The following is a 15,777-nucleotide window of genomic DNA, read 5'->3' as shown; positions in this document are numbered from 1 at the left end:
GATGCATTAGCAATGCACCAGCTTGCCTTTGTAGGCACTGGGTACCAGAAGAATAACACTCAACCGTTTTATTTTCTATCAAAATACACAATATGATTATGTGTGTGGAGCAAAAGCTTGCATATTCCATGTGTGCACATTTGCAGTGTGTCTCTGAATGGACATGAATTTAACACTCATCCAGGATCCTTGCCAGTGAGTCCCCAAGCAGAATACTTTACTGTCCTCAACACAAGAGAGTGAAACCATCCACTTTTGTGGAACTCAGTAAAGGGAAGCATCTGGATACTAACATGCCTGCTGCTATGAGCCAGCCTGGCTTTAGTAGGCATTTCCCCAAGAAGGGTAATTTGGGGAGTTCTTCCCAGGTTAAAAGGTGCCAGTTTTCATCCCTGCTCCTTGTGGGTTCTTCTCCTGCTCACAAAGTTTAGGAGGAGAAGACTGGAAACAGATTTGTGGGTGTGTTGGACATTGTTCAGAGGAAAGCCAGTTGAAGTGGCCTTACTCAGAGGCCACTTTGGAGAAGCTTGCTTATTGGGCGATATCAGGGCCGGCCCACCCAGAGGCAGGAGATCTGGCCTCCAAGGAACACACTGCAAGTCAATCTTTACCCTCGCCTGTCATCCTTGTTCCTGATGCAGATCTTCACTCCCCACTTCTTCCCTGGCAGGGGCGTCATTTTGTGGTTCACCTCAGGTGCCGAAATATATTGGCCCCAGGTGATATACAAATACTGTAAATAAAACAAACAAATTATGCCAGTCCTGTTGGATCTTCAACCCTATGGTAATGCACAATGTGACCGAAATACAGTGGTGCCTCGCTAGACAAAATTAATTCATGTAACGAATTCGTCTAGCGAGGCCCAGTTTCCCATAGGAAAGCATTGAAACTTAATCAATGCGTTCCTATAGGCTCTGGGGGACTGGCGGCGGCATGGGACGGGGCTTCGGAGAAGGTCTCCGAAGCCCCGTCCGATGCCGGCTGTGTGCAAGGCGGCGGCGGGGGGGGGGGAGAAGCTCTCTTCTCCCAGCCACCGCCTTGCCTGCCTCCCCTGACACGGAACGCAACTTCAGAGGTCTCCGAAGTTGCCCTCCGTGCCCGGGGCGAGAGGCGGCGGTGGGGGAAGACCTCCCGCCGCCTCTCGCCTGCCTCCGAAGTTGCGCTCCGTGCCGGTGGTGCGGTGGCTCCGGGGGACGGAGCCGAATCGCAGCGGATGCTGCTTGCCCCCGCCTGTCTTCCCCGAGCCAAGGGGAAGACAGGCAGGGGCAGCCGCCGCACCGCTGCGTTTTGGCTCCGTCCCCCCTGGCAAAGGAAGATTAGCTGTCAGCTTCCCGCACTGACAGCTGATCTTCCTTTGCTGCTTTCTATGGCCGCGCTTTGTAAGATGAAGTGGCGGTCATAGAAAATTTTGTCGTCTTATGAATGCCTTGTGCAACGCAAAACTCTTTCGTCTAGCGAGTTTTTCGTCGTGCGAGGCATTCGTAAAGTGAGGCACCACTGTATACCATTGGCAAGTTCTTTGTTGAACAGGAATCCCTTGCAGTGTGTTTGTTCTCGTCTTGTGGCGAAGTGTATTCTAGATTGCATTGATAAATCTGTGGGGACACCCAGTGCTCCACTGCTATTGCCCACTGCAAAGGATGACAGGCTGTTTTTTTAGAGAAGCTTGTCCACGAGTATCAATCCGTTCACTGAGGAATCCCAGATGAGCTTCCGAAAAGGACCCAAAGGTTCTTTAGAACAGTTTTTCAAACCACAGCCACAAAATAAATGGTAAGATCCCTGGGAAATATTCTGGATATAGGTGGAACAAATTTGTAATGCCATCCAACTTCCCTTATGTCACAGGTTTACAAGGGGCACAAATTGGCCCTCAGCCAAGCTTACATTGGCTGACTGTTTCTGCCTTGTGGGTGCTGGATGGACAGGAGGTTAAGAGCCACTTTCTGCTGCTTGGCTCATAAAGCTCAGATTATGCGCAACAGCTTCTGATCAAATTAAATCTCATAACCAAGAGCTTTATTGCAAAGCTTTTAAGAATAAATGATGCCATTACTTTTGAGAAGATAATGGGGTTTATGGAAACATGGCATTATATTCTCACTAAAAAAAGTAAAAAGAATAAATACATGCACACAACACAAGTACCAGTTCTATATTTTATAGACTGTTCTGCCTAAAGTTGGAGAATGATAGAGTATGAGAAGGAGAAACGGATTGGCGCATACTGCCAACAGCATTGAAATCCCTCTCTTCTCAACAGATCTATTTTTTAAAATGTCTGTTGGCATAAGCTGAACCATTACATTCCTGTTAGGAAAGAAACTGCATCTATCTTTATCCTCTTCGGAAGCAGAGTATCCTTATCACTTGTAAGGTGTCTGTATTGTGGTGCCCAGAATTGGACACAGTATTCCAAGTGTGGTCTGACTAAGGTAGAATAGAGTGGTACTATTACTTCTCTTGATCTGGACACTAGATGTCTGTTGATTCAGCCTAAAAGAGCATTCACTTTTTTTGCTGCTGCATCACACTGTTGATTCATGTTGATTCAAGACCCCTAGATCCTGTTGACATGTATATAGGATGTCCCCTATCCTATATTTGTGCATCTGGTTCTTCCTGCCTAAGTGCAGATCCTTACATTTGTCCCTATTGAAATTCATTTTGTTACCTTGCACCCGGTTCTCTAATCTGTTAAGGTCATTTTGAATTCTGATTCTTCCTTCTACACTACAGCATTAGCTACCACTCTCAGTTTGGTGACATCTGCAAATTTGATGAGCATCTCCTCAGTTCCTTCATCCGAGTTGTTTATAAAGATGTTGAACAACAACAGGCCCAGGACAGAACCATGTGACACCCCACTTGTCACTTTTTTCAGGATGATGGGGAACCAAACTCTTTGGGTTTGGTCAGTCAACCAGCTACAAATCCACCTAACAGTTATCTCGTTAAACCCACATTTTACCATCTTCCTCGTGAGAATATCATGGGGGACTTTGTCAAAAGCCTTACTGAAATCAAGATACACTACGTCCACAGCATCCCCCTGATCCACCAAGTTTGTAATTCCATCAAAAAAAGAAATCAGATTGGTCTGACATGACTTATTTTGAGAAACCCATGCTGGGTCTTAGTAATCACAGCATCCTTTTCTAAATACTCACTTCACCCTTGTCCTTTTAATTATCCCAGTGACCTGAAATGTTTTATACTGTGATGCCAATAAAGGTATTTGATTTGATTTGAAATGCTCACAGACCGACTGTTGAATTATCTGTTCTAGGACCTCCCCTGGTATTGTCAAGCTCACCAGTTGGTAGTTACCTGGGTCTTCCCTTTTCCCATTTTTGAAGATGGGGACAACATTTGCCTGCCTCCAGTTTGTAGGGACTCATCTGTTCTCCAAGATTTCTCAAAGATCATAGACAAAGCTTCTGAAATTACATCCACAAGATCCTTTAGTACCCTTGGAGGCAGCTCATCAGGCCCTGGAGAGATGAATTCAATTAAAGTAGCTAGGTGTTCCCTTACTACTTCTCTTCCTATCTTGGGCTGCAGCTCCCTCCTTACATCATTTATTCTGTTATCATCAGGTTGGGCATCACTTTCCTTTTCGGTGAAAACAGTAGTAGGTGTTAAGTAGTTTCCCCTCCTCTCTGTCACCCAATAGCATTTCCCCGTCTTCTCCATGCAGAGGACCCACCACTGGCTTGTCCTTCCTCTTACTCCAGACATAGCCAAAGAGACCTTTTTATTATTTCTAATGGCTGGGTGAAACAGCAGGTCCTCAAGCTGGACAGGGAAGCCAAAGGTGGCCAGTGGCAGTACCAGCCAGCCTGGGGTTCTGAATCTGGAGGCAGGCGAACCAAGGCTGGCAGGTAGAGGACCCAGCAGAGCTGGAGTGCTGCAGCAGCCTATTCTAGGAAACCTCCATGGCTCACCTGGGCGCTCATCCACCACCTCTCGTCACACTGTGGTTTACAACTTAAACACACAAAGATTTAAGAGCCAAACCCTTCAAACACTTTCAAGATGAAGGGTTGCAGTCACATAGCGGTGCAACCATACCCTCCAACATTTCTCCTAGGAAAATAGGGACTTCCCATTCCATAATGATAATGTTATTATTTATACCCCACACATCTTACTGGGTTGCTCTAACCACAACATACTGTATATAAAAACATAATAAAATTAAAACATTAAAAATCTTTCCTATACAGGATTGCCTTCAGACAGATCGGGGGTTGAATAACTCCATACCTTAAGGAAAAGCGGGACATTCCAGAATCAAAACAGAAACCAGTATGGATTCTCTAAGTCAGGGATGTCCCTGGAAAACAGGTAGACTTGGAGAGTCTGTGCAACCGTATGCCAGGGTTCGTTCTGCCTGCCCTTTCAGGATATGGAGGACATGAGGTTGGCTTCCAGTTTAACCATAAACCTGGTGTAAAAATTCAGCTTCAACCTAAACTTCCAAAACTGTTAAGTAAAACCAAGGGTGGGAATTGGCAACCCAGAAATCAGGCAATAGAAGTGCAAAAAAACAATGACAGGCTGAATCAAATCATTCCCGTCTTTCAGTGTCTTTTAACCCCAAGTGCCTGAAATTAGTTGGATTTCTGTCAACTCTGACTAATTTCAGGCACGTGGGGTGAAAAGGCAGTGACATGTGCAATTGAAAAGCAAGGAAATAAACTCCCCAGGCATAATCTTTCTTGGCCCATAGCGAGTGCCTGTCAAGTGGGCCTGATTTGCAGACCAGGCTCTTCATCATCTCTCCACCCCCATTCCTCCTCTTCAGGCACCTGCTAAATGCCCAAGAATACACACACCCGAACACTGATAACAAGCAATAAACTGTTGTCAACAACACAAAACTGGGCATGTTGATGATTCCATTATTCTCACTTGCAGTTTCAACTGAACATGACTGCACAGGAGAGGGGACTTGATAGAAGGGGGGGCAATCTGTTTGGAAGATTTTCTTAACCCCTTTCCCCCCATTGTTTTCCTGATTAAAAACTGCCCCACCCAGCTGCTACATGCCCTGTGGTACCAAAATGTCATTCGCCTCAATATATGAATTGAGGACAGTGGCTACGAAAACAAACAACACCTCAAATTTGGGCTGAATTTTCAAGTGTTTAAAAGCTCAGCCCAGCTTCAAAAATGTTGGAAAGGGACTAAATGAACCTCATGTTATGTACTGTCCCCCTTGTGAATGTTGCGGGTTACAAGCTCCGCTAACCTGGAAGTAGATGCTCCCGGTTGCGACCTTTGCCCCGGGATGCGAGCGGAAGTCGCGCGCCGGCAGCGTGGCAGCAGTGGGAAGCACCATTAGCGAAAGCGTGCCTCGTGTTACAAGTGGTTTCAGGTTGAGAACGGACCTCCGGAGTGAATTCAGTTCGTAACCAGAGGTACCACTGTAGGTTGTTTCAAGCAATATTTGTGCCAGGTCTGTGTTTATGCCCTAAGTATACAAAAGTGCACCAAAAAAAATAGAATGTGGGATTAGATGCAGAGTTCAGCTTTTTCAGAATGTCAGCAAGCTTCTAGTCCTTATGGTTGTGAAAACATGCTTGAAAGTGTATGGGCAACACCTGCTTGAAAGCTCAGATTGTGACTCACATTGTGTGCAACTGCTTCCCAAACCAGCAGTAGGAGTGCACAGGATGTAGAGCACAGAACCTTTATCTTTTCACCCAGCACCAATAGCCAGGCTGTGTCCAGACAGTTTCCCAAAATGTCCAGTGTCAGGAAATTCTACCAGTATATCTAAGAACTCTAGGTGCTCTTTTGTTTTTCCCCATTTCACCTGCCAGGCCACAGTGCTGGTTGGTGCCCATTGAGAGTGGTAGGCCAGAAAGACGGCAGTGGACGGTTGCGAGGAATCCCCAATTTCTTGAAGCATGGGAACCCAAATAAAAAATTCTTTAGACGATTTGGCATAACATTCGGTTTGATTGATATATATATGTGTATAATTTGAAATAATGAATGTGATATAATTGGTTTTAATTGGAAAATTAATAAAATATATTTAAAAAAAAAAGAGAGAGTGGTAGGCCAGACAGCAGCAAGACTCAATGACAGGCAGAGCCAACTAATTCTAATTTTGTCTCCATCCTCCTCCATCCTCTACACTGACGCGATGGACGAGGAAGCAGGAGGCTGGATGAAGGCAGACTGAGCTTGTGGGGCAGTGCCCCATTTGTCCTTATGGACCAATCCCTACAGCATGCCCACCTGCTACACCTAACATCATGCATGACTTATTACTATTTATTGTAGGAGCGCAGGGCAGGAAACAAAACCACAATTTAAAAATGAAAACAAAGCAAAAACATTCTGAAACATATACAAAATTCTAAAAAACCCAAACTGACAAAATGTAGTGATGGCCACCGACTCTGAAGGTTTAGGATTAGGCAGATTCAGGGAAGATGAGGCTATCATTGGTTCTATACTACCTGTACTGCTGGAGTAGCTGTTAGCATCCATTTTTCTAGAGAGACAATGGAGTGTGCCTCCAAGGGTGAAGCCATAGCTCTGGAGTATCACAGCACCCGCTGTAGCTGCAGATTGGTACCTAGCAACTGCTGCCTCCCGTGTTGTTTTTACTGCATTCATTAGTAGCACTGAAGTGACCTCACTGGGGTGCAAGCCTGAGCTGTGTGTCCTGGGCTGCCCAGAAGACACTCACCCCCAGCCTGCCTCGCTGACGTGGTCCAAAGGAATGCAGAGAAATATGTTTGGCACCAGCTTGGCTGCAGAAATAAGCTGGAAGGAGGTGTACAAGACACCATTCAACTTTCTTAGGGACTCCACTCCTGATTTGTGTAGGGTTCCTCCTTAGTCTCTCCTTCTCCCAAGGCAGATGGTATGGAGGTAGTATGTCTCTGAACACCAGTTGCTGGGAACTGCAGATGGTGAGAGCCCCATTGCACCTGGGTGCTGCTTGTGGGCTTCCCATGGCCATGTGGTTGACTGCAGTGAGCACAGAATGCTGGGCCAAATGGGACTTAGTTCATGTGCTTAACTGGGCTTTGAAACCCATCAGCAGATCTAGAAGTTAAGAGTGTCATCCTCTTTTGCTGCAGCTGTCTTTCAGAAGGACAGAAGTCATTTTGTTTCTGCATTAAGGCAAAGTGGAATTAATTTGACCCCAGTTGTGCTATGGCAGTTTGGAAAGAAGGCTATCAATACTTCGTGCTACTTTCCTGTGCAATTCACACAGGAGGGGGTAGGGGTGGGAGTTGGAAATCCCACCACCACATATACTCAAAATGTGAGCTTGGAAATAAATTCCATGAAGTGATCTCGACATTCTGACAGCTGCAATTTATCATCATAAATTACTGTGCTTTGCTGCAAAGTTTCTGTCATATGAAGACAGTGATCCTCCTAAATTGCCTAGTGCCCTCTTCAATAATTATCTTAGTTTTCAAAGATACAGATATCCTAGATAAAGGACATCTCAATCCATAGACAAATAGAAGAACTTGGATCTCATTGTGCCTCTGCTGAAATACCCATGCATAGCTCTATTAGTCTTTAGATGAGGGTCATTTGTTCTGCCAAAATGTCACAGTGCATTACTTAAAGGGAGAAATTGGTTAGGGTGCATCAGACAGGATGCGCAGCAGTAAACAAGCCTGTCTTTTATGTATCTTCTTCATTCTAATCAATGTATACTTTATATTTCCTGTGTGGAAGCTGCTTTTCTGCATTTTCTACTACCACTGTGATTTGAAGACCCGTGTAGTGCTCCAACCCATGCGATAAGAGCATTAGAAGCCCACTGTCAGGAAGTGGGTACAGAGTTGGACTGGAACCGAGAAACTCAGGTTCAAATCCATACTCTATCATGAAACTCCCTGGATGACTTTGGGGAAGTCATTCTCTGCCTAACCCACCTCACAGGGTTGTTGAGAGAATAACATGCTATGTGGGTGGGTGAGGTAAGGGGAACTGTTTGAAATGCAATGAGAAACAGCAACAATAATACAGTCTGGATCTGTCACTGCTCCCTAAAACCATCCTGAAAACTGCTCCTGAGGATTGCGAGACGCTGAGTGGAAGTGGACATCAACTAAAATCAACACCCCCCCCCTCAATAGGAGCAGAAGGGAACTTCCGGATCCTAGCTTATTTACCGTAAGTAAACTAAAATGAAGGTAATCACGACAACACACTGCTGGAGAATATCTTGCACACTGTGCTATTGCAGTAGAAATCTCTTCATCTAACTGACCAAGGAAGGAAAACATGCAACTTACTTTGCCTTTTAATGGAACACTGATCAATGACATATAGTTGTACCTTGGAAGTCAAACGGAATCCATTCTGGAACTCCGTTCAACTTCCAAAACGTTCGAAAACCAAAACGCAGCTTCTGATTGGCTGCATGGAGGAAGGGTTTTTGGAATTCTTTGGTGATAAAAGTCATTATATTGGACTGGAGGGAGGCTATTCTTGACATTTGTGGAAGGGAAATGTGTGGAAGAGAAAATGATTGAACTTGAGATGTCAGGTTTAAGATTGGGAAACATCACCTAGAAGAATGAGGAGCAGCTGGATATTATCCTGGACTACAGCTGGATAGCATCCTGGAGCACTTTGAATAATCTTTATAAATACAACTGGCAGAGAATCAGAAGTCCTCTTTATTTCTCTCTTCTCTTTTTTTCCCATTCCCCCCCCTTCTTTTTCTTCTTTTATCTACTTTGCTTTTGTTTAAGGTTTGTTGTGTTCTGAATTAATGAGGTGAAGGCTGGCTGGTGAAAGACCCTGTGTGAGATGCAGGGAAGAGATGATCTCCCAGGATGGAGACCAAAATGGTCAAAGGCCTGGAAACAATGACTTATGAGGAACGGCTTAGGGAACTGGGTATGTTTAGCCTGGAGAAGAGAAGGTTAAAGGGTGATATGATAACCATGTTCAATTATAGAAAAGGATGTCATATAGAGGAGGGAGAAAGGTTGTTTTCTGCTGCTCCAGAGAAGCAGACACGGAACAATGGATTCAAACTACAAGAAAGAAGATTCCACCTAAACATTAGGAAGAACTTCCTGACAGTAAGAGCTGTTCAGCAGTGGAATTTGCTACCAAGGAGTGTGGTGGAGTCTCCTTCTTTGGAGGTCTTTAAGCAGAGGCTTGACAGCCATATGTCAGGAATGCTTTGATGGTGTTTCCTGCTTGGCAGGGGGTTGGACTGGATGGCCCTTGTGGTCTCTTCCAACTCTATGATTCTATGATTTGTTGATTTGTCTATCTCTATTGGAGATGCAGCAGCAAGAACAATCTTAGTTATTATAAAAAGAAGAGAGCTTGACTCTCAACATAAGCTGTTGTGTGAAGTGAATTTGGCTTTCATCCTAGCCACTATGGTCATTCTTTCAGTGAGGGACGATAGCTCAGAGGCGGACCATATTGGAGGAAGGGCTGTAGCTCAGTGGTACAGCATCTGCTTTGCATGCATAAAGTCCCAAGTTCACGCCCTGACATCTGCAGTTACGGTAAAAGGATCAGGTAGCAGGTGATGGAAAGACCTTCTGCCTGAGCCTTTAGAGAGCCACCTGCACCCAAAGTAAACAGTACTTACAGGCTATACAGACAAAGTGTCTGACCTGGTATGAGGCAACTTCCTATGTTCCAATCTTGAAACCTCTTCATTCTCACAACCTTCATAGTCTCAGCACCAACATATAAAAATTGCCTGTTGGTTTCTTATACATTTCTCTGTGTTTTGCCATGAGAAACAGACTTACTCAGTCCATGCTATCTGAGTACGAAATGACACATGTCTCTTCTATAGCCCCATGGAATGGCATCAGACATGATGCTGTCTTTTGTTAGCAAAACCGCAGAAGACCTGGGCCACCAAGCCCCCCGGTAAGCCTCTCTGCCGGGTGTCTCCTGCCTCCCGTAGCCAGCTGTAACACGATCCAGGCTCCTTGGAGTCTGGACACGTTATCTGCAGAGCTCATCTCCAGCGTTAGCGTGGTTTGGCAGCAGCAGCAGCAATGGAAGACTCAGAGAGAAGTCCTTGCATATATACAAGCGTTTATTCTAAAGCATCTCGGAAGATAGACCATCTCCATCAGCAAAGCAAAAGCAAGAGAACTAACATTACAAAAGTACAACAAACATATTCAACATCCTCTTCCAAGCCTGTTCCTGTTTAAGGTGGAACAGAATCTACTATGAAATCCTAACATCTTCTCCCCAAACAATGCATGTTCCATGGTAATGTTTACAATATTACCTGCATCCATTAGGACTTGATGCCTGCATGGGACGGAGGAAAAGGTTAACAACTACCATTCTTGATTTAAAAGTGGCCGTAAATCAACTCTCCCCACTCCCCCAGTTACTATACTAATAGTGACAGGGTGTGGAGGGAGCAACAGTTGTGCCAATGGGATGGTAGTAGAGTACAGGGCCAGAACGGGCCGTTCAACCTCTCCTTCTAAAAGGGCTCTCTAGAAAAATGTGCAGGTTTATGACAACATGTAGCTTTATTTTATGCATCTACAGAACAGTGATAATTCATCATGGCATTAATATAATCTTTTCACCATTCTTTCCTATGTCTTTATTGGGCATAGCAGTCCTGGTACACCCGAGCCACGATTAAACAAATAGGAGCCTTCAAAAAATTTATAGAAGCCTTTAGTTAATATATTTTATCACTCCTGTGCCTGCCAGCAGCACATTGCATCCCCCAGCGGTGAAACCTCTGCAGGGCTAGAAAAGCAGGGAAAATTATAAGCAATACAATTTCTGAAATCACAAAAATGATTCCACTTAAGACTTCCCACTCCTACATGAATCATGGATTTAGAACCTGCCAGTTCAGTGCTAGCCTTCTGATAGATTTAAGAGTCAGCAGTTTGTACCTATGTGCAGAGGAGGAATTGGAAGTTCATACCCAAAGGCTGGGCCAGAAAATCCAAAATATGGATTTTCTTTTATTCCTCTCCCACTATTCTTTCCATTGCATTGCCATACAATCCCATCCCACATCAGGGTTCTCATCCCTATTGTCACCTCTCTCACACATTTTGGTATCCTCTCATGAATGTTGTGAGAATCTCTTCAGGCAGAGTCTTTGCCTGGCCTGTTCCCAGAGATGGAGGGGGAAGGAAACTCAAACTTTGGAATGCAAAGCATGTGCTCTACCATTCAGCCAGGCCCTGTTTCCAATAAAACAGCACCATGTGCATGTAGAGGAGACAATTCTTTGAGCTTACCATAGTAGTAAAAATTGTAATAATCCATGTTATGTTCCATTAGTCTTGTCATGTTTTATGCTACAGTCCATCATTCTTTCAGATATGATGTGATGCTATGTGTCAGAATACCAACAATTATGTGGTATGGATGAAATGCTGCTCTGCTCTGTTTGTGGAGAATATGGAGAATGTGGGGCTGCTTGACATACATCAATGGGTAGCCCTCATGAATGCAGCTCTGAGTTGTACAAAAATGCAATTAATACAGCCTTAGCCCCACATACAAGAGTGTGACCCCCAAGTTCTAGCATTATGGGAGATAATTTATAACTGCATAAACATCTATCACAAGTGTCTCCCTGCCTGCCCCTCTCTGAAACATAAAGGCCTCAGATGCTTTCTTATTTCCCTCTATTTAAGAGAACTACTTTCCCCATCCATTGTGACTTAATATCTTGTCAGGTGTTGGATTTGGCAATCATATTTTCACAACTGCAGTTGTGCTTCCTGGCTGCTCCACATTCCCACAGCGGCCGTTTGGTCTGGGTTTGTTTTTATACAGATCCTCAGTTGTCACATCCTACCAACCTATGGCCACAGTAGGAAGATGGAGATCAGCAAAAAGGAATAACCATTCCTTTGATTTCTGATGTTCAGGTTGTGAGTGCTGTTGCTTATGTAGCCAAAGCAAGCCAGGTGTACCTATGCACAAAAGGGAGGTATCAGCTGGAACTCAAAGAGTTGCCAAAGTATAAAACACTTTAGGAAAAAAACTGGGGGAAACCTCAAGGAACAGCTCAGTGAAAACTGGGTCCATACCCACGGAGCCTTCTCTCTTATATGTTTGTTTTCTGTACAAGACTCTTTTTTTATAAATAGAAGAGCATCTGATCATTTGATCCTGTAGCCAAGGTGATATGGTCCAGACACAGTTTTACCATCTGCTTGTGAGATCCAACTTTCTCAGGAAACATTATAAATAGCTGCTCTGTTGGAGTGCTGGATACTGAGTCAGTAGGGGAATTCTGGCAAAAACCCAACCTTGCCTCCACTGGAGGCTGCCTTGGATAAAACTTGGGTTTCTAAGAGGTGAAAGGAAAAAAAAGGTGTATACTCAAGTTTCTGTTCATCACAGTGACTTTCGGCCAACATAGACACCTTCAATTCACGGTGCTTGCAGAGATGATATGCCCATCAGTGCCCATTAAACTAAATGTCAAGTTTTGGAATAAGTAAGTGTCAAGCTGAATAGGCAGTCATTAGCACATGAATAACATTGTCCCAATTTCCTTTTTAAGTAGCAAAGAACTAAGAAAGTTTTCTTGCTATGGAAATATGTATCAGACTGCAACAATGAGCGCACCGGAGACTAGCTAAGCAAGCGGAAGGACATTCTGGCCTAGGCACAGTCCCAAGGAACTTTAGGAAATTCTATGCCCCCACTCCCAGGAACAATGTGCAAAGAGGAAAAGTAGCCTTTTCCTCTTTCCACATTGTTCCTGGGAGTGGGGGCATAGAGAGACAGAGACAGAGAAGGACCAGCTGTGGGAACCTCACACCCAGGGGCAAAACTAGGCCTTATTTCACCAGTCAAAGACCCAGTCTGGCACACACACCCCATTTGTGTACACTCATACACAGAATGGGAGGCTCAATGGCGCCCCTCTGGAGGCTTCACCCAGGGCAAAAACTCCGGCCAGCCCCCCCCAATAGCTCCAGCTCTGCCCCACCCCAGTTAGTAACTGGCAGTTGCACCATAACTACAGAAGTCATTTTTAACCTCTGCCATCCACAAGGGTACAGAGTACTTCCATGTATATTTTAGTGCGCAGTCCTCAGAACACTGGGATTTGCTTTCAAGTAAATGTGCACAGGGTTGCTAACATGTTGTAAGCTGCCTTGAAGATTATTTGGTCAACTATTGAGATATAATCTTTAGAATATATAGTCCAATTGTATGTATTTATATCCCACCTTTGTAACATGCATGGTTCCTCACACCCCATCATTTGAACCTTACAAAACCCTGTGGAGTACCAGTAGTTTAAGCTGAGAGAGAGCAACAGGCCCAATGTTGGTGGCTGAGTGAGGATATGAACCTGGGTCATGCCCGTCCTAGTCTAACACAATAGTTACTGCACCATGCTAAATCCACTTTTGCCTCTAGTAGGTATCAAGATATAAGAAATGTCTGGAGTGACCTATGGCGATAGGTAAACATTTGATCATGCTGCTTAAATGAAAACAAAAACAGAAAACCCTACCCATTTTCTATTAAGGCAAGCGTCAACTGCACCTTTACATGACTACAAGCATCACTCATTCATCATCTATCAAGTGCTAACTAGCATGTTTAAATGAGCCACCATACCAATCACAGCTTAATCACGAGGCATAGAACTTCCATATCACTTCATAGCAATATTTTCAATGAAGATCACTAAGTCAACATATTTTTGATTAATCAAGCAGCACACTGTGTGAAATAAGCCCTAGCTGCAAACTGCACCTTGGATCCAAGACCTGCTGTGTTCATAAGTTCTGACACAAATCTCAGGAAATGATACTGTACTGTCAATTGAACTGCTTTGCCATTCTTTGGTTTGTTAAATTTGGGGATGCTCAAAGAGGGATCATGAATCATACCGTGTTTCTCATATTATAAGACACGTCTTATATTTATTTTTTCCTCAAAAAAACACACTATGGCTTATTTTCAAGGGATGTCTTATTTTTTTCCTCCTCCTGCCGCGGCCGGCATTGCTGCTGTGCCTATCACTATGTTTTATTTTCGGGGTATGGCTTATATTCCAATTCACAATTGTGAAATTTTGGCACAGAAATGAGGGTGCTACAAGGCAAATACTGTGTGGAACCTTTCATTAGTGCTAACATTCACTTTCTTATTATTTTTAATGTCAAAGAAACAACCTCATGTTCACTGAGCTTGTAACTCTCTAATCATCTCTGATAAGGGACAGAGGGAACTCACATATCTGTTAACCATACCACACATCACATGGAGTTATCTAATTGTTGTCTGTACTGCTCTAAAATGTATGTTTCCTACTGCATTTCCACGCACTCTGGTTTCCGTCACGGCAGAAGTGGTTTAGTCATGCTGGCCACATGACCCAGAAAGCTGTCTGTGGATGGACGCCGGCTCCCTCGGCCTGAAAGTGAGATGAGCACCACACCCCATAGTCGCCACTGACTGGACTTAACTGTCCAGGGGTCCTTTACCTTTACTTACTGTATTCTTTTGATTTGATTTCTGTCTGTGATATTTTTGGAATGTTGTAAACTGCTTAGATAATTTCTTTGAAATATGAAGTGCTTTCTAAAGTGCTATCTAAATAATAAATATTTATCTAAATAAATAAATAAATATGAAGTGCTATCTAAATAATAAAGAGCAAACCAACAAACCAATTTGTGATCCAACAAATTGAAATATAGTCCCTTTGCTTTACATGATGCACCTCCTGTTGTTGTTGGCACCTATTTCTCTTGAGAGACAATGGAGGGGTGAAGTCAAAGCACTGAAGTGACCTCACCAGGCCACAAGCCAGAATCATGTATATGAAGGTCCTAGACTGCCCAGGTGTCAAGACCACCACCCCTCGGCCTTGGAAAGCAGAGCAAGCCACACCCTGCTTAGCCAGCTTCGAATGGCTGGCTAAACCAGGTGAGGGTAGTCAATGGGTCTCAAACCCTCCGTGAGTGAGGGACTTTCCCTGCATGCGAAGGCAGGCTCCAGTAGTAGACAGCATGATTGTCCAAGCACTTGATAGGTCACAAGTTACACCTAGGGGGCTATAATCTGCTTGGAAGGTCACATGCCATTGTGGGTCTGCCATACAGAAGTTGCTTAATTATTTCCTACAATGCTAAAAATGATGGGCAGGGGGAGCACAAACTCTGCCTGCATCCAGGTCATTTGTTTCCTCTATCTAAATGCTCCTTATGGATTTACTGAATAAAACAAACAAGCCACGTGCAATTACATCCCACAAGATGGTGAAGGACAAACATTTAAAAGGAGGAAAGGAAGAAGAGAAAGCCGGCAAATAAGCAAGGGAAGCTTGTTTTCATTTTAAATACAGTCTTAGTTACTCAACTTTTTACCATCTCTCCCCCCCCCCCCGGTCCCTGTCCATTTTCTTGGGAATCCAGGAGTGGATTTAAGCTATTTAATCAACACACAACACTGATTTCTGAACAGAGGGGAGTCCAAACAGGCCTGCTATTAAGCACGGACTGTTAATTATCCTTCTCTAGCAAATCATACTGGGTAGCAGCAGTTAAAGGCAGCATTATCTTGGCTTTTGCAGAAATGACCTTTAAAAATTATAATAAACATCCATAATTGATTGCACTGATTTCTAGACAATTGTTTTAAATTTTAAAAAAGCTAGTTGTGGACTTTGCTACATGGGAAATGTCCACGGCATGTTTTATTTTGTTTGCTTGGTCTCCAGAATTGCACAAATTAATGATAAGCGTTCTAAAACAATCTGTAATTTAA

At 43.9% G+C, this 15,777-nt stretch overlaps 1 protein-coding gene across 6 annotated transcripts in view; it reads right to left on the bottom strand.

Moving 5' to 3' along the window:
- TPK1 (thiamin pyrophosphokinase 1) overlaps nt 1–15,777 on the bottom strand; it is a 207,881-nt gene that overhangs the window by 8,178 nt on the left and 183,926 nt on the right. Inside the window, exon 9 of one of the 6 annotated variants that reach the window (XM_035101357.2) lies at nt 1,143–3,443. The exons of the other annotated variants lie outside the window; for them this stretch is intronic. Coding sequence (XP_034957248.2) covers nt 3,316–3,443 — 128 coding nt within the window. The 3' untranslated portion in view covers nt 1,143–3,315. Of the gene's footprint in view, nt 1–1,142; nt 3,444–15,777 lie in introns of those variants that run through there. 6 annotated transcript variants of the gene reach the window in all.

The sequence above is a fragment of the Zootoca vivipara genome, chromosome 12, assembly GCF_963506605.1.
Source record: "Zootoca vivipara chromosome 12, rZooViv1.1, whole genome shotgun sequence".
Taxonomy (NCBI): domain Eukaryota; kingdom Metazoa; phylum Chordata; class Lepidosauria; order Squamata; family Lacertidae; genus Zootoca; species Zootoca vivipara.
This window is presented reverse-complemented; position numbering and strand designations above follow the sequence as displayed.